Genomic DNA, 18,261 nt, shown 5'->3' with positions numbered 1-18,261 from the left:
CACATTCATTGAAAGAGCAAAGTAACATCCTACTTAACATCTCCTTTTGTGTTTGACAGAATTTTAATTTTTTGGTGAACAATCCCTAATTTCACGGAAAGCAAATTTCAGAGATTATATTTGCAAAATAAGATCCCTTATTCCATAATTTCTGAGAATTTCTTTCTGCAGGAAAGTGCATACTTGATCTCAATAGCATCAAAAACTTGTGCTCTGCTATCATCATTGTATTGGCCAAATAAGAGACATTCTGACTATAAAATATAATATACTGCATAAATGTATATTGATGATCAGGAGAACTGAATGAAAAGAATAAAACAGACAGAATAGAGTGAAAATTGAGCTGACAGCCATGTAATGCTATTTTCAGGACTCAGGCCTGCCTTTTAATCTTCAGACAGCCAGGCCAAGATGGACGTGCAAAAGATTCATAAGAGGAACATTGAGGAACTCCACAAACAATCGCTCTATTTGAAGGCTGAACTTGAAGAACCCCCCCCACCGATTCCTCTAAAACTGGCCTACGTAAGAGAAACAAAAAGAAACTTTAATGAAGGAAGGAAGAGGAAAGGATAAGCATCTCGCTGAAAGGGAGAAACGGCAAGGATGAAGATCATGACGCCAGAGAGGGAGAAAGAATTCAACAGAGTGCTCTCTGTATAGAGAGAAAAAAAATTGCGAAAAAAAATAAGACAACTGCGATCACAGCTGACGGTAGGTTCTACAGAGCGACACTGAAAGTGCAAAAAAAAAAGTGTGAGACACACAGTGAAAGGGCCAAATCAGACATGCTCACTAACAAGGCTGGGGGTTTGAGGAGCTCCTGGATGTCTCAAAGGAGGAAGAGGAGAACGGGAGGCAAACTCACCCCCCTCATGGTGCGACATCACAGGGCACCGTCCCCCCCCCTCCAGGTCTAGAAGCAGAGATGCAGTAACCCAAATGTGGTGAGTAAGGGAGGAGGGGGTGTGCGTTCTGAGATCTTAACCAGCAGGAGGTCTTCATTTAAACTCTCAACCCCTTCCCTTCACACTACATTACTGCTCATATGGGTGAGAGAGATAATAAGACTCTGCAGTAATCCATAATCCGACTGAGACCTCAGCGAAAGTGGAGGAAGGTGTAGTCAGACCCGGGCATGGAGGTACTGCAGTAATTTCAGAGAAAGAAATTGAATTTACATTCATAATCATGTTCTTTCTGAACTCTTAGCATCACATAGAAAGTCAATTAACCCTTTACTGTTACTAATTAAGTAGGATATTCCTAAAGGAAAAAATTATATATACTACAAAAAGTAAGTGAAATAACAGATTTAATTTTGACTTATAGTGAAAAAAAAGAGAAATCTCAACAAGGTTAGAATATTATGTAATATGCAAATGAAAATACATGAATGAAACTGTAAATTTAATATTACAGCTCCTGCTCCCCCTTGATTAACTAGTCAATATGAATACATTCATATAGCTTTAAACCTAAAATCTTTGTCAATAAAAATTTATCTTCGTCACCACATGGGAAAACTTTTTTTGAGTGCGGATCTTTGGTTCATATGTGAAGTCATTAAATTGATTGATTGCACCAAAAACCTAAAATGCAAGAGTGCAGTGTAAACGGCTGTGTGGAAATAAAAAGCTCATAGACAGGATGAAAGCATCCATGTACTACCAAAATATTTCTGCTGCACTAGCTCATAGGAGAACAGTCAAAAATCCTTTCATGTTTTATTCACGCACATGAAGTACAGAGAAAAAGTGTGAAACTTTCTGCATCACACACACAATTATTATTCCAGCATGGGTAATGTACCGTCAAAGAGTGAATGTGTGCTGCGCATTTGGAGATTAACTGAAACTAGAGCTATACGTGCTGCCCATCTATTTGTGCCCTGTGTGTTTGTGAGCCAGCACCCTGTAAGTTATTCATGATTTTGGGGATTTTCTGGGGCAAATACATTCCAAAGCCCTTGATCAGAAAAACAGAGATCTGGAAAAGAAACAGTCTGTTCTGAATGTGGGATATGAGGAGAAAAAATATGACATTTGGAGACAAAGTGAAGAATGAGTTCATGTATTTGTATATGTAGAGAGAAGGCAATGAAACGCAAATCAAACGATATGGAGAAAAGAAAGAGAGAGACAGGCCGAGGGAAGAGGCAGAGCGATAGTATAGATGATAGGAGGGTAATAATAACTAGTCAGTTTATAATCAAAATGCTTACATCATTTCAAACTCAGATCCATTTATGCATTAAAAATAGAGATTACAAGAGGACAACATCATCTGAAAATCTGTTAGAAGCACAAAAGAAATAAAAAACGGAATAAGCCACAAAATAAATCAATTACCAAATGGACCCAGTTGACACCATATTTAATTTTAAACAAGTCTGTGAGTCTTGTTTCTGTCATAAAAATACAGGCCACTGAATAACTGTCTTAACATCCTGTGTTGTATCTAATTTTACAAGCACCTATTCTATTACTGCGACCTAAAGTTTTGCATTTTAAATTTCGTTAAAAGATCAAACATACTCTATACAGTAAGCTAGCATTTATCTGGTTTAGTTCATGGATAACTAAATGAATGTGGTGGGTCATTTATCTGTCATTGCTCACCTTACCCAGACATTAGGCTCTCGCAACTGACACAGAAACCACACCAAAACAAACACTTACCCACACACTACAGGACTACAATAACTGAAAGGGCCAAGTCCAAAGTGGACAGCTTGGAAACCCCATTGATTGACAGATGGTCAAATCTGCTGTGGGGTTCCCTATTCAAACAGAAGGATGGACACCATGTACATGTTTAGATCAGTCAACTTGTACTAAAATGCATCTTTTTTATCCGACTTTAAGCACTTATTTTCAGTTGTGACCCCGATATGCATTTATTGTCTCTGCTTCACTCATCTTATGGTAAAGGTAGCGACCTCAGGCCATATGGATGAGAGTGAAGGTTACGTTGTGGCACAGAGGTCATTATGTGCGTCACAGGTACTGTACTCCAGACAAAACCACTCTGTTCTCAGGGGGAAAAATCCAGATAAAGTCATAAAAACAAAACAGTTGATCCTTTCAATTTTAGATTGGCGTATCCTTGGATAAGCAGACAGGGATTTGTGTGCGTGTATGTTTATATGCATGTGAGTGCATGTGTGTGTGTACTTGTGTATAGAGGAGCCTTTTTGGTTTGTTTCATGGGTCATTAGTGTTGATAGTTTTAGTCCATTAAGATGACAGGCTACTGCTCTTCTGCTGACCACCCTTCATGCAACGCTCTCCCCTGTAGCCTCACAGAGTCGAACCACAACACAAGAAAAAGTAAAATGAGGGGAAAAAAACGAAACCACACAACAGTAAAACTCGTAACTTCACAACAGCACATAACGCATTACCACAGACCCTCGAACATCCCTGAGAAAATGCTATTGCCCAGAAGTTGCCCCGATATGCATTTATTGTCTCTGCTTCACTCATCTTATGGTAAAGGTAGCGACCTCAGGCCATATGGATGAGAGTGAAGGTTACGTTGTGGCACAGAGGTCATTATGTGCGTCACAGGTACTGTACTCCAGACAAAACCACTCTGTTCTCAGGGGGAAAAATCCAGATAAAGTCATAAAAACAAAACAGTTGATCCTTTCAATTTTAGATTGGCGTATCCTTGGATAAGCAGACAGGGATTTGTGTGCGTGTATGTTTATATGCATGTGAGTGCATGTGTGTGTGTACTTGTGTATAGAGGAGCCTTTTTGGTTTGTTTCATGGGTCATTAGTGTTGATAGTTTTAGTCCATTAAGATGACAGGCTACTGCTCTTCTGCTGACCACCCTTCATGCAACGCTCTCCCCTGTAGCCTCACAGAGTCGAACCACAACACAAGAAAAAGAAAAATGAGGGGAAAAAAACGAAACCACACAACAGTAAAACTCGTAACTTCACAACAGCACATAACGCATTACCACAGACCCTCGAACATCCCTGAGAAAATGCTATTGCCCAGAAGTTGCTCTTTCATAGCTCAGGAGATGTATAGTTATGCTTCATTTAGTAAAAAGTTCTCAGTTATGCTTCATTTGAGTATCAGAATACTTTGAATTGTGTTAAACTGTAATGCAAATAAATGAGACAATCATATAGAGATAGAACACAACCACAGCAGAAAATTATATTTCCCAGATGAGCAGTCAATTATACAGTACAGCATTGCTGTGGACAACAGTCTTTATTAAGAAACATTTTACCTCTGAATGCTGCGATTGACCAATCAAAAACAGCTGTTTCAGACAGCTGTATAACTTTGGGTTAAAACTTGATTTAATTGTGGACAGTGGTTCACAAGTTGGATATACTTTTTCTAAACCGTTTTTATTATAACAACGAATTGCAGTTATTAAATAAATTACAAAACATACTGTATTGAGATGACAAGTGACCACTGACTCTCAGTGTTTACCCCTTCCCTCCAAATCTGTACCATTGATATTGCCCACACACACAGAGAGAGGAAATAGATAGATTCTTTCCCCTGTAGTGAAAGGCAAACACAAGTCAATTGACATGAACTACTAACCCAATCTCTTGCCCCCTGTGGCACAGTCCAGATTGCTAATCACTGAATGATTTGCTTGTCATACCGAATTGGAAAATTACAGTTTGAAGGCTGTTGGCTCACAGCAATGATTTTAGTTAATATATTTTAAATGTATAATGATAATACATAATTCAGTCAACAGTCTTTGAACTATCAAAAATCACACGGCACAGAGAGTAAAGGAGAGAGAAATAGCGAAACATTAACTGGCTGCATGATTTCTCATAATAATATGTGATAGTATTGCTAACACAAAAAGCTTATTTGCCTCTGGAATAGCATTTTTTGTGAGTGTGTTTTTAGAATGAAAGTTGCTAACAAATTCCTGCTTAAGCTAAGATCCGTCAAACAAATAAACTCACATCCTAGAGAGGTAGCATGTACTGTATACGCTACCGTGTGTAGTACTTAATTTTTTTAGAAAGTTTTTTTAAACACACAACAGTTTCAAAATGTATATTTCTGGTAACTCGTTGTCTCTTCAGTAATGTTAACCACATAAATGACTTCACTAAAAACTGCTAACTCTTTTCAGGGTTTTTCATGTGATAATATTGTTAACCTAGAAATCGTTCCACAAATAATTTCCACTGGATATTCAGAATGGCATTTTTGTGTGGATTTAAGATGCAAGTTGTTAACGTTCGGACTACTATAATTTGTCAAGTACGTACACTGCTGTGCAAAAATTTGGAGTTGGCAAGATTGAATACCTCAAGCGTGTGACGGAAATGTTATGCCTAATACAATAACTAAATAAAACTCGCGTTTTAATCAAATTCTTTAAATATAAAAAATGTCTGTGAGTCAGAACAACCGGCATTGTAGTCTACTATACCAGGATCAGGAAACATTCCTCCATAAAATGTGCTGCACACATCTGAATATTTGGGTTGAACTGTTCTGAAACAGTGTTGTAAATACTACTTAACCACTGATTTCTAGTCGTGTCCTCTTTTGGAAGACCAAACAAAGTAGTTTCGCTTTCACAAGCGGAAGACAGGTGGGCTTGAGAACGGCGCGGCCGGCGGATTCGACGAAGGAGCGACAGACGGGCTTGCGGCAACCACATGTAACGACCCTGGGCTGGACTCCGCTTCGTCCACGGTGAAAGCCAATCCGGCGATCCACAGCGCAAAGTTGATGTATTCCCTCAGCGACCAGCACGGATCAGCTCTAGGCATGACGAAGCAGATATCGTCCTCTTTTGGAAGACCAAACAAAGTAGTTTCGCTTTCACAACGAAACACACACAGCGCCTTCACGACATGGCGGCAACAACAATACTACAGCGAGAATAAAAGTTACACCTTCTTTCTTTGCGTGAACATTTGGGCAGCGTTATGCAAATCTTCCCACATCGTGACATAGACATGTGGGGGCGTGTTAGAACGAGCCGTTTTAGGTAGGCGTGGTTAACTCTTAACTTTTATAAAGAATATCTCTTTGGATTTGAGACTTTAGTCTTTGCAACTTTACAGATCTTCTTTATGCACCAAGAGCTTGTAACATTTCAAAGAGAAAAGAAAAATTGAAATCGCATCATATGATCCCTTTAAAATGTAATTTATCATGTGATTGCAAAGTTGAATTTTCAGCAGCCAATAGTCTTCAGTGTCACACGATCCTTCAGAAATCATTCTAATATGCTGACTTTGTGCTCATAAAACCTTTCTTATTTTTTTTATCAATGTTAAAACAGTTGTTCTGCTTTATAACTTGTGGTACATTGCGATAATAATTTGTGGAAACTGTGGTACATTTGTCATAGAATAGAACAGGTGTGGCCAACATCAGTCCTGGAGAGCCACAGTCTTGCAGAGTTTTGCTCCAACCTTGATAAAAACTCACCTGCCTGTTGCTTTCTAGTAACTCTTAGACTTTGATTAACTTGTTCGTGTGTGTTTGATTAGGGTTGGAATGAAACGCTGCAGGTATAACGTTGGTTTTGGGTTTTGTTTCTAGATACATCTTCCGGTGAGTTGTTGTATTTGCTGCTTTCATTCCTGGTCCCTGTCTGGATTTTGTTCCCTGTTCCTGGCTGGATTATCTTTGTCTATGTTTTTCGTTAATAAAATTTAGCTGCATTTAGATCCTTGCCTGACCTTGCCCTTACCACCACAGTTACAGAACTGAACACCACATGACTAGACTAAACCAATGAAAACATGACACATAAACAGACAGCACAAGAGGATACAGGGAAGCACATGAAAACAAGTCTATGACAAATTTCTAAATAAGAGACATGAAAACAATGAACAAAAAACAAAACCCAAAACCAGGGACCAACGTTGGCCACCCCTTGAATAGAAAGTTTAAAACAACAACATTTATTTGAAGTTAAAAATGGCAACAATGTAAATGTCTTTGCTGTCAATTTAATGCATCATTCAATCTTTTGAATGGAAGTGTAAATTCACATCCTAGTGTTAGTAGTAATCCATATACTGTAGCATTCTCTATCAACTTGCATTTTTAAAGCACATAACTACTTCAAAACTCACACTGTAAAAAATTAGTGTAATCTTAACTGTAAAATATTTTAAAATATTGCTACAGAAAAAAATTGTTAATAGGTTAACAAGTTCCTATACTTTATACAGGGAAAAAATGTAAAAGATCTAACCAGAAATTTCATGTAATTTACGGTAAAATGCTATTAATTGAACAGTTTTTAGAAGTAAAAATTAACGAATAAACATACAATTTAGTCAAAAACTCTAAACTGATATTCCCAGAATTCCCTGCATGACATTTGAAAGTATTTTGTTTAAATAATCCTGTTATTTAATAGTTTTTGTTATCAGTTATGTGCATTATGTTGCATCTTCTGTTGTTTAAAGAATGTTTATTGCATTATTTAAGTGTTGTGTGTTACCATGATGGTGTTTGTGTTTGTGTGAATGACCTTTTTTGTATTATATACTTCAGCTTGTGGAAAAGCTACTTGTGATGAACTTTAATTCTTCATGTGGCGTTCTCTTTTACCACCTGCTTTATGGTGGTTGTCAGTATATGTTAAAAGGTATAAAACAGATTTTAGTAGCAGTGTGTGTTGTTGAATTTATTGGTTTACATTCACATTTACTTGTTTGTAAATTACAGTTCTATACTGTAAAATTTACAGTTTGTTCTGTAAATGTTTTATTCTGGCAACCACAGCTGCCCAAATTATTTGGAAGAAATTACAGTGCACATGTGGTACGTGTATTTTACATTGTCTATTTGAGTAATGTTAACTACAGAAATTACTGTACTCAATCGAAAACCGTTATTCTGAAATTATTAGAAATTCCTGAGAGAACCCATAGTAAAAATGGCAATTCAGTGGACTTTAGGACTATACAAACTGAAGAGAACTAGACACAATCTATATGACAACAATTTCTTGACAACATCCAAAGCCAGAAATGACTGTAAATGAATACACATTTCAAACCATACTGTATTATTTCTCCATCATCCCATTATTAAATTTTGCTCTCTTTAATTTCATCTACACGCTAAATTACCATATCACATACTGTACGAGAAGAGTGCTAGTCACAAAGTAGCTGCTAAACCTGACAAGACGCAGACACGTTTTCATGCCAATTATGTTGCCATGCTCTTCCATGCCAACAACCTCTTTAATTAGAGTGAAGCCCCCCTCATACTTCCCCCTCCCCTCTGCTGGTACCAGACCGCACCCCCATCCCCCACCCCCCACACACACACTCCTCATTATCAATACGAGGAACATACAGACCAGAGGGGGCTGTAGAGTGTGTGATTCGATTGACCCAGATCTTCAAGTGCAAATGAGAGCGAGAACGAGGGAGAGGAGGGAGGGATGGAGGGAGATGGAAGTGAGGAAGAGTGAGAGACTGGTGGGGTGCAGGGAGGTTCATGAAGAGACTAATTTGAAGCTTAGTGGGGCGTCCGTGTGCTAAAAACTGAGCAGATTTACTGAAGGTCAGTGTCTATTGGACAGATTGAATGAGATCTTTCAGAAGCATAAAAAGGGACACTCTCTGCACATTTTCCCCTGTTTCTTTCAGTCAACGACAGAGACAATTGCATCCTCTCATTCATTTTTCATTTGCATTCACTTAAGAGGAACAGGAGGAAATCTTGGAAAAATCTTGAAAGTCGTTTAGCTTTCCCTGTAGGAAGTCTGGTGAATCTTTGCACGGGTATATGTGTGTGAGAGACAAATGAGCTGCTGCCAAACGTGACAAAAACATTCAACCATTTGCACCTGCAAACGTGCTCTGCTTCTGTAAACACAAAGCTGTTACCATACCATATACAAAAACTGTGAAAAAATGTAAATTTTTAACATTACACTATATTTAATTTTACTGTAAAATGCTGGTAAGTAAAAACTATTAATTACCATATAATTTATGGTGAAAAACAGTAAAATGAGATTCCAATAAGACCCTGCATTATCAGTAATGTACATTGGGGGGTTTCATGTCACATTTTCTATTACTTAGAATGTTTTCTTTTTGCATTATTTTAGTGTCATTTGTGTTACCCTGATGATGTTTTGTCTTTGTGTATGACTCTATATACTGTACAATTATTGGCCTTCTATTGTACCACCTGTATTATCATTTTCAGCAAATTTTAAGGTAAAATGCTGATTTTTGGTAGTTCAAGTAAACTGATATATTACTTAATGAAACAGCACTTAATGAAATATACCGTTCTAAGTTATTAGAACATTAATATGCCATCCCATAACACCTGAAACACTTTTTTTTAACATAATGGCAAATTTCTGGCAACCACAGTTGCTGTAAATTTGACAGGATATTTTTTTACAGTAAGGAGGTGTAGAAAGGAAAAAACAATTGAAGCAAAATTTTTCATTTAATAACTGAACATACACTCTACAATTATTTAGAATGTCAAACTGGCAATCGGGTCTATTTCAGTTTTATTATTAACTAATATATACAGTAGAGCTATAGGAGTATGGTAAGACAACATAAAAAAAATAATTGTGGTCCGAGTTTTTTTTCATCCTCTACATCAGGGGTTCTCAAAGTCTACATTCAAAGGTCCAAATCTGAATTTTCATCAGTGTCAAAGGTCCGGACCGGAACAATTGGTTATTACAAAACTTGTTTTTAATAAACATACATAACATGCATAACAAATAAACATTTAAAAAAAAAATTTTTTTTTAAATAAAGTGCAAAAGTGGCAAAAACAATTAACTTAAGTTTCAGCAATAGAGGTCAGCCGATGCCGATATTTAGAAATCAGGGCAGCCGATGGCCGATATATGATGCTGATTTTTTTTGGCCGATATGTTTGACCGATTTTTTTCCCCCCTTATTTATCTCATAAAAGCGAGTTAGAGTAAATGATTATTGCAGGGCACAAGATCGTAATAGTAGTAGTAGCCTAATTCATAGTAATAATACATGGCTCAAAGCATCTTCTCAAAACAGTTCTGAAGCATGCTTTTTGTTTGCTGACAGACACCAGCGTTTCCCACAGACTTGCAAATGCAAGTTCATTCTCTGCCAGCAGGAGGCGCTGTTGGAGCGGAGATACAGGTTTCCCGGGTAACGGCTGTAATCAAATACAAAAAGCTAGGAAAGACGAAATGAAAATGACATCAAAGCTTTTCTGAAGACGGTCGGTACATTCATATACAAACACCCGCGCTGCATTTTAATTTTGAAGCGTGCAGTGCTCAGTTTATTCAACGAAGTAGAATCCTTTTGGAAAATCTATTTGTGGTGGTCAGTTTTGATTTTGTGACAAATAACTCAATGTATGGGAAACACTGGACACTGCTATAAGTCAAATGGCCATAATCTACGTGATAACAAAAATAAAAAAATAAAAAATTACTAATAATTGCTCTACATGCTTCAATCCTTCAAAGTGCTCACTGTAGAGAAAAAAAGCCTTTGGTGAACATACACTCTCAGAAAAAAAAGGTACAAAAGTTGTCACTGGAGCGGTACCTTTTCAAAAGGCACACCTTTGTACCTCAAGTGTCCATATTAGTACCTAAAAGGTACAAAAGTGTACCTTTTGAAAAGGTACCGCCCCAGTGACCGCTTTTGTACCTTTTTTCTGAGTGTAGATACTAATAGTCACTTCTGAAAACAACGCACCAATGTTATTTTTTTCTAAGATACACCAAAGAAAGTGACTAAATGCATTCGTTTTGCTAGGTGCCACTGAACTCTGAACAATCCAGTCGGATCGGGAACTGAGATAAAATGCTAATATGTGACAGGAAGTCCTTTGATCTCATACCCCCGCAGATCCTCCTTTTTTTTGTTTTTTTACAAGAGGCCAAGACTCTTGTAGTGTGTGCATGTATTTATATGTGTCTGTCTGTGTGTGTGTGTGTGTGTGTGTGTGGTACTGCAGTTGTCTTGTGGTTGTGTTCATGAATGAGTCTGCTGTGTGCAGGATTACTGCGTGCTGCACTAAGCTGAGGAGCCTAAATGCAAAAATGTGTAAGAAAATCAACAGAGGTTTGTGTCACTGTATGTGCATCGCTGGGTTTTCTTTTGGTGTGCAATGGCATTCAGGAAAGAGGATTATACTGCACAGTGAGAGGTGACAGTGGAGGGTGTGTATATTAGGGATGCGTTTTTAGTTCTCAGCTACAGAATGTGTGTGTGTGTGTGTGTGTGAGAGAAAGGGAGAGACTAGCTTTGTTTGCTTGAGAGAGAACAAACTGAAAGACTTACTTAATCAGTAGGTCTGTGAGTCCCTGATAAAGATGAAACACACACTATAGAATCCCTATAAGACCATTTGTGTCTATCAGGAGTGATTTGCCAACATAGTCTCACAACAATTTGAAAGTATTTTAAGATTTCATGAGCTGGTTGCAAATTCATATGAATTTTAATGATTTAAATTGTACAGTTTTGTACTGCTCAGGTCTCCCTAATGGTTAAGTTTAGGGATGGACCTTCACAATGAAGTTTAACATACAAATCATAAATTTTCGTACAAGTCAGATTGTACAAATTCAGAAGAAATTGCAGACTCATTCAATGTATTCTCATGAGATGGAGATGATGATGTATTTATGTCTTTATTTAACAGAATTAACACTTGTAAATCTAGCAATTTTTTCTTTCAATGTAGTTTGTACATTTACACGACCATTCAAAAGTTTGGGGTCAAGCATTTTTTTGGAGAAAAAAATGTATACTTTTATTCAACAAGGATGCATTTCATTTCAAATGTTACTAAAGATTTCTATTTTTCAAATACTGTAAATGGTGTTCTTTTGAACTTTTCATTAATGAGAAAACCTTGAAAAAATGTATCAAGGTTTCCACAACTGTTTTCAACATTGAGAATTATGAAAAATGTTTCTTAAGCATCAGATCAGCATATTAGACTGATTTCTGAAGGATCATGTGACACTGAAGACTGGAGTAATGGCCGCTGAAAATTCAGCTTTGCAATCACAGGAATAAATGACATAAAAAAAAAATATTAAAATAGAAAATAGTTTAAATTGTAATAATATTTCACAATATTACTATTCTTACTATATTGCTGATCAAATAAATGCAGCCTTGGTGAGCATAAGAGACTTCTTTAAAAACAGAGAAATCGTTTCTTTGCGAAAAAGGTCCATTTTGCCTGTCACCAAGAACAAAAACTAATATCACATATTACACAGACTCAAAACAGACACACACAGCTTTCTGTTCTGTTTTTGAAAATCACAATATCCTACGGCTCACTGTTCATGCATACAGTACAGCGCAATCCAGAAAATAGCACTATAAAGACAGAAATACTGAAAATCTCCTGGTAAATGTATTCTTTTCTTACGTTATTTGATTAAATGTCACCACCAACAGACAACATAACCCGAGGAACAGGAGCAGCACATTCTGAGGATTAAAGCTGTGAGATGAGGGAATAAAGTGGGAGACATTAGACAGATACTCAGACCCGTAATGGCAGAGTTGATGAGGCTTAGCAGTAATGATAACGCTGATGCTGGAGCAGGAGTGGCAAGACCACAGGGCTCGACACTTACTCCCAACTGTGTAATTATACAACATACAGAGCAACACCACAGCTCGTTTACAAGGGCTGACTGCTCAAAACTAGATGAGGAGCAAATTAATAACCCGTGACTCCGGCAGCAGCAGGGTACAATAACATCACAACTGTGAGGTGACTAAACATGGAAGATTAATCATTTTAAAGTAGTATAGATGTCAGAAATTATGTGGCCAACAGTCCTGATCAGCCACTTGCATCCATTCTCATATCCTTTAGTTTAGTTATATTCACTTTCTTTGGGAAGATGAAGATTCTGTCATTATATACTCACCCTATGTCGATTCAAACATGCATGCTTTTCTCCACTGAACGCAAAAGGAGTTTAATGAAAGTGGACCAGAGGTTGTCAAACTCCAAAAGCAATATAATGCAGTATAAAAGGATCATAAAATCATCTATATAATTTGCACACTATATTCCAAGAATTTTCAAGCCATTTTATAACTTTGTGTGAGGAAGACATGAAATATCATGTGTGGCAGCCGTGGTCAGCATTCACTTTCATTGTTTGGAAAGAGCAGATTGGATGTTCTGCTATAAACAAACCACTTTTTAAATGATGTTTAGACACAATTGTGAGTATTTTTAAAAAAATTCTAACTATAATCTTTTTTTTTGTTGAACCTGCACTAAAAAGACAACTATGGAACCATTGCATCAGTTTTCGTGGCTATGAGGACAAACTGCATATCTTTGTTTTCAATCTGAAGAATAAAACTCTGTAAAAAGCCTAATGAACTGTCTTTGTTCCATGTGATGTGAGAGTTGCATTCACTGAAATACAGTGAAAAACATGTACAATCCAAAAACAGCAAGGGTGGTGCTCTCTGCATTAATACTTCTAAACTTAAGTACTCACAACCATTTCTTATTAGATCATGAGAATAATTCTCAATAACGCTCACCTTTCTATCCTTACAGTTTTCTTAATCAGTATTTTTTTCACCCACTTGTAAAGTAATTCAACTACTATGAAAGGTACTCTATAAATAAATCAGTAACACTTTACAATATGGTTCCATTTGTTAATGTTAATATTAACGGCATTAGTTGACATGAACTAACAATGATACTTCTAAAGCTACAATATACTTCTAAAGCATTTATTCATCTTGATGTTAATTTTAACATTTTCTAATACATTATTAAAATCAAAAGGTGTATCTGTTAATATTTTTAATGGATTTGAGATAACATGAACTAACAATGAAAACTATTGTGCTTTTATTAACTAATGTTAACAAAGATTAATAAATACTGTAACAATTGGCAATATATTAATGCATTAACATTAAAACTGCTGGTTTCGTCTGGTCAGAGGAGAACTGGCCCCCCGAATGAGCCTGGTTTCTCCCAATGTTTTTTCTCCATTCTGTCACCGATGGAGTTTTGGTTCCTTGCCGCTGTCCCCTTGCCTCTGGCTTGCTTAGTTGGGGACACTTAATTTCCAGCGATATCGTTGACTTGATTGCAAAGATATTATTTAAACTGAACTGAGCTGGATGATGACATCACTGAATTCAATGATGAACTGTCTTTAACTGAAAAATGAGTGTTTACTATTGTCATTTTGCATTATTTTGCACACTATTTTCCTAATTAATGCTGTTCAGTTGCTTTGACACAATCTGTATTGTTAAAAGCGCTATATAAATAAAGGTGACTTGACTTGACTTAACTAGCATCAACTAATGGGACTTTATTATAAAGTGTTACCAGTAAATCTTATTCTTGTTATGAAGAACTGGTCTATTAACTCCAATGTGTGGCTCATGTAGTTTATAATTGGAATGATTTAGACTCATGAGGGATTATCGAGGATTGCTCCAATAGTGAGCACTAGAGGGCAGCAGTGAGAAGGCAGTGGGATTGGGATGAGTAAATTTACCCAGGGAGATTATTCATGAATGTTTAATGTGTTTCTTCACTCTGTGTTTTAATAATTCTGTTAATTAAATCACACCGAGGAAGTACACTCCTGCCCTGCTGCTGTTGTTGATGATTTAACATATGTTTTACATCTATTTGTCATGTTAGCAACTCAAATTGGCCTGACAATGAATGTTTGATACATTTAATAATTTTTTTAATACATTTTGATAATTTTTTTAATGCGTGATTAATGCTATGAATAATTCATATTTTCCTGCGGATCTTATTATTTATTTTCTCTGAAAAATAATTTCCTGTGCACTTTCTCTCTCTCTCTCTTTTTTTTTTTACATTTTCTTTTTAGAAATTTACTTCACGAAACACGAAACGTGCAAGTCAGCCAGATCTCCAGCTGTGTGTGTTCGTTTGTGTGCCACCCTTGACCTGACTGGACTGACGCCATGTTTTGGACGCTCCTCCTGGCTTTGATCCTACTGCTGTTGCTCCAGGCACAGCTGCTTGTTTGTCTGCATGAACTCCGAGCCTCTCTGACCTCAGTGACTTCAGCGACCCCTTCTGGAAGTTCCAATGCCTCAGCTTTGCAACGTCTGCCAGGAGCCATAATCATCGGGGTGCGCAAAGGAGGCACCAGGGCTCTGCTGGAGATGCTCAACCTCCATCCAGATGTGGAGGTAGCCAAGAACGAGATCCACTACTTCAACCTGGATGAACATTTTCGGAAGGGTCTGGATTGGTATCGTGCCCAGATGCCCATCACTCTCCCTGGGCAGCTGACGGTGGAAAAGACCCCTGGCTACTTCACGGCACCACTGGCCCCAAAGAGGATATGGGCCACGAATCCAGCTGTGAAACTGCTGCTGATCATTCGTGACCCTGCAGAGAGACTTGTATCAGACTACACACAAGTTCTCCACAACCGAATTCAGCAAAACAAGCCATATCAGCCACTTGAAGAGCTGCTATTATCACAAGAACACATCAACCCCAAATACAAAGCTCTTCAGAGGAGCTTTTACTACCAGCACCTTGCCAGATGGTTGGAGCTTTTTCCCAGAGAGCAGATGCACATTGTGGATGGAGAGGCACTGATTCAGAATCCGTTTCCTGAGCTGCAGAAGGCGGAGACGTTTTTGGAACTTCCACCTCGGATAAAGCCGGATAATTTCTACTTTAACGTCACTAAGGGCTTTTATTGTATGCTGTCTGCGGGACACGACAAGTGCCTGGATGAGTCTAAAGGAAGACCACATGCACCACTTAGCAGCGAGGCTTTCCAGAAGCTTTGTCGTTACCTGCGAGTTCCCAATCAAATCTTTTTCAGAATGGTGGGACAGAGGTTTGACTGGTGCTAAAGACAGCCGAAAAATGATTGACAGCTCTTACAGAGACTGAGAATGGGATTTAAACTACTATTGAAAACCCATTTTGTGAAAATGTTCTGAGATTGTCAAAGGAATGTGGTTAAAAATGACAGCAACGGGTCAAGCAAAGAGACCAGAGCCAAAAACGGTTCAGAACGCTAATACATCTAGCCTACAGTTTGTCTTCTGTGGAAAATAGAATAGATCTGCAGGACTTCATGTGCTTTAAAAACTCTTTGGACCACTTTTGACTCCAAAAGTCTCAGTTCAAACAAACTATTGAATTGGTGAAAGTGAGATTGAAAAGATCGGCAAAATCCAAGTTACTGAAGACACTTGAAAACTTGGTTTTCTCTAATAGAAAATAAAGATGGAATGTGGACAGACACCAAGAATTCCATATAATAAGTCAAATAAAAAATAAAATGTTACTTCCAGTGGTACTTGAAGCATTGAACAAAAATACTTCTTTGCCAGATGTAATTATTTTAGTCTAATCATTTAATTCTCATGTTTAATCTACTAATTTGTACTTTAAGATTTTATTTTAACTTTTGAATAGAAATGTCTATTTTTTTTAAATTAATTGGTTATTATTCATAATGTCTTAAGTTAATGCACTACAAAATTGTTTTATATTAAATAAATATGTGTACATAAAACACCTGTTCATCTAAAACACTGACAATATTTTCAACACCTCGATCAAAATCAGTTTCACTATACACAAATGTCTCTGTTACTTTATGCTGTCTTCTTTAAATGTTTCCAGCCCTTCATTTCAGGAGGCCTTTTAACAGTACGACAATGAAAACTTGTGCTCAGTATCTTTTTCTGCTGTTGTTATGGCTACTGATGTAACTACATTCTACATCTCATTTAAGTGTACGTGATTTTAAACATATAGATTTTTAAACATATAGTATTCCCTTCCTAAGGGTTAAACATTTTAATGGCTACAAATCGACTGATCCACCTTTTAAGAATCTAACTCACAAGCCTACATTTACTGTCACTACGCTCTATGGTCAATATAAGATAAACCACAAATGAAAAATATTTACAGACAACTTTCATATGTTAGAAACAGAAGTTGCTCTTGGCATACAACTTACATGTATACATCTTCAAAGGCAGTGAAGCCTGGAGTTTTGCCATCTGAATCTCTCGCGATATGAACAGGTAAGGATCCTGTAGATGTCTTCAACAGATGTCCGACAGACGCCAGTGTTTCATCTGATATGTATAACTGAGGAACGTGATAAAAACAGCAGAGCCAGGCGAATTGAACTTAAAGGGGTCCTATTATGCTTTTTCACTTTTTCAACTTTAGTTAGTCTCTAATGTTTCTGTATGAGCATAAAAAAGATCTGCAAAGTTACAAAGCTCAAAGTCCACTTCAAAAGGAGATATTTTATTTAACAGAAATCACTTTTCAAAAACTACAACGAATGACTCGTTTGGACTACAACGCATATTTTCTGGGATTTGTGATATCACAAATATCGACGAATGGGACGAGACCTGGTTGAGCTGCACTAGAGAAAGCAACGAGTGTTATCACTATGTCAGAGACACGCTAGCTTTCCCAAGGCAGACGAGAGTGCTTACAATCATCCGGGTTTAAATCGCGCTCAAATTGATTTGATTTTGACGCAATATTTACACTAAAGCTGGCAAGTGGCTATGGTAAGGGGCGTGACATTTCCCGACCAGGCGCCGAGTGGTGCCCAATCACAACACACACTGGCCCAGCTAATCAATCACAACACACACTGGCCCAGCTAACCAATCACAACACACACTGGCCCATCTAACCAATCACAACACACACTGACTGGGGAGAGAGTTGTTATAATAATAAAAAATATGTGAAAAATTATGTGTTTTTCGAACAACCTAGTATGAGAGCCTGTGCTAGTACACCCCCAAAACAAAATCAAGACTTTATAAAAGAGCATAATAGGACCCCTTTAAAATACAACTTCTTGTGATAGTAATGTAGGTCAAAACGTTAATGAAATAACTTGTCTGCTTAAAAACACATAAACAGAAAGAAATAGTTTGAATGTTTAAAACTATTAAAGGCCCAGAGAAATCGATTTTTACAGCAGATAAGACAGGTCCTCCTTCATTGTTGCCAGTATTTTGAGATCACATGACGAGCCAACGGAAGTCTTAAGAGGCCATGCATTAGCGAAAGGTGCTTCCCTTAAGAGAACAATATGCATTTTATGATAAATTGTAAACTAAATTGTAAAGCTGTGCGTTTAGCATGTTCAGTATATATTATTTATTATTTGCAATATATTATTTAGAGAAGTAAATGGAAGCA

At 37.2% G+C, this 18,261-nt stretch overlaps 1 protein-coding gene and 1 long non-coding RNA gene across 2 annotated transcripts; one reads left to right on the top strand and one right to left on the bottom strand.

Annotated features, from left to right (window-relative positions):
- Nucleotides 1-496: 496 nt before the first annotated feature.
- LOC107557107 (uncharacterized) lies at nucleotides 497-18,084 on the bottom strand. Its single transcript, XR_001605355.1, has 3 exons — nucleotides 18,036-18,084; nucleotides 17,042-17,175; nucleotides 497-524 (listed from the first exon to the last, which is right to left on the bottom strand). It is a non-coding gene; the product is annotated as an uncharacterized lncRNA (long non-coding RNA).
- Nucleotides 14,913-16,067, top strand: hs3st1l2 (heparan sulfate (glucosamine) 3-O-sulfotransferase 1-like 2). The gene has a single exon (XM_016240429.1). It carries the CDS (start codon nucleotides 15,006-15,008, stop codon nucleotides 15,915-15,917), a length of 912 nt encoding a protein of 303 aa, XP_016095915.1. The 5' UTR covers nucleotides 14,913-15,005; the 3' UTR covers nucleotides 15,918-16,067.
- Nucleotides 18,085-18,261: the final 177 nt, after the last annotated feature.

This window comes from Sinocyclocheilus grahami, unplaced genomic scaffold (genome assembly GCF_001515645.1).
Source record: "Sinocyclocheilus grahami isolate Dianchi unplaced genomic scaffold, SAMN03320097.WGS_v1.1 scaffold589.1, whole genome shotgun sequence".
Taxonomy (NCBI): Eukaryota; Metazoa; Chordata; class Actinopteri; order Cypriniformes; family Cyprinidae; genus Sinocyclocheilus; species Sinocyclocheilus grahami.
The sequence above is the reverse complement of the archived record's forward strand: the minus strand, read 5'-3'. Positions and strand labels throughout refer to the sequence as shown.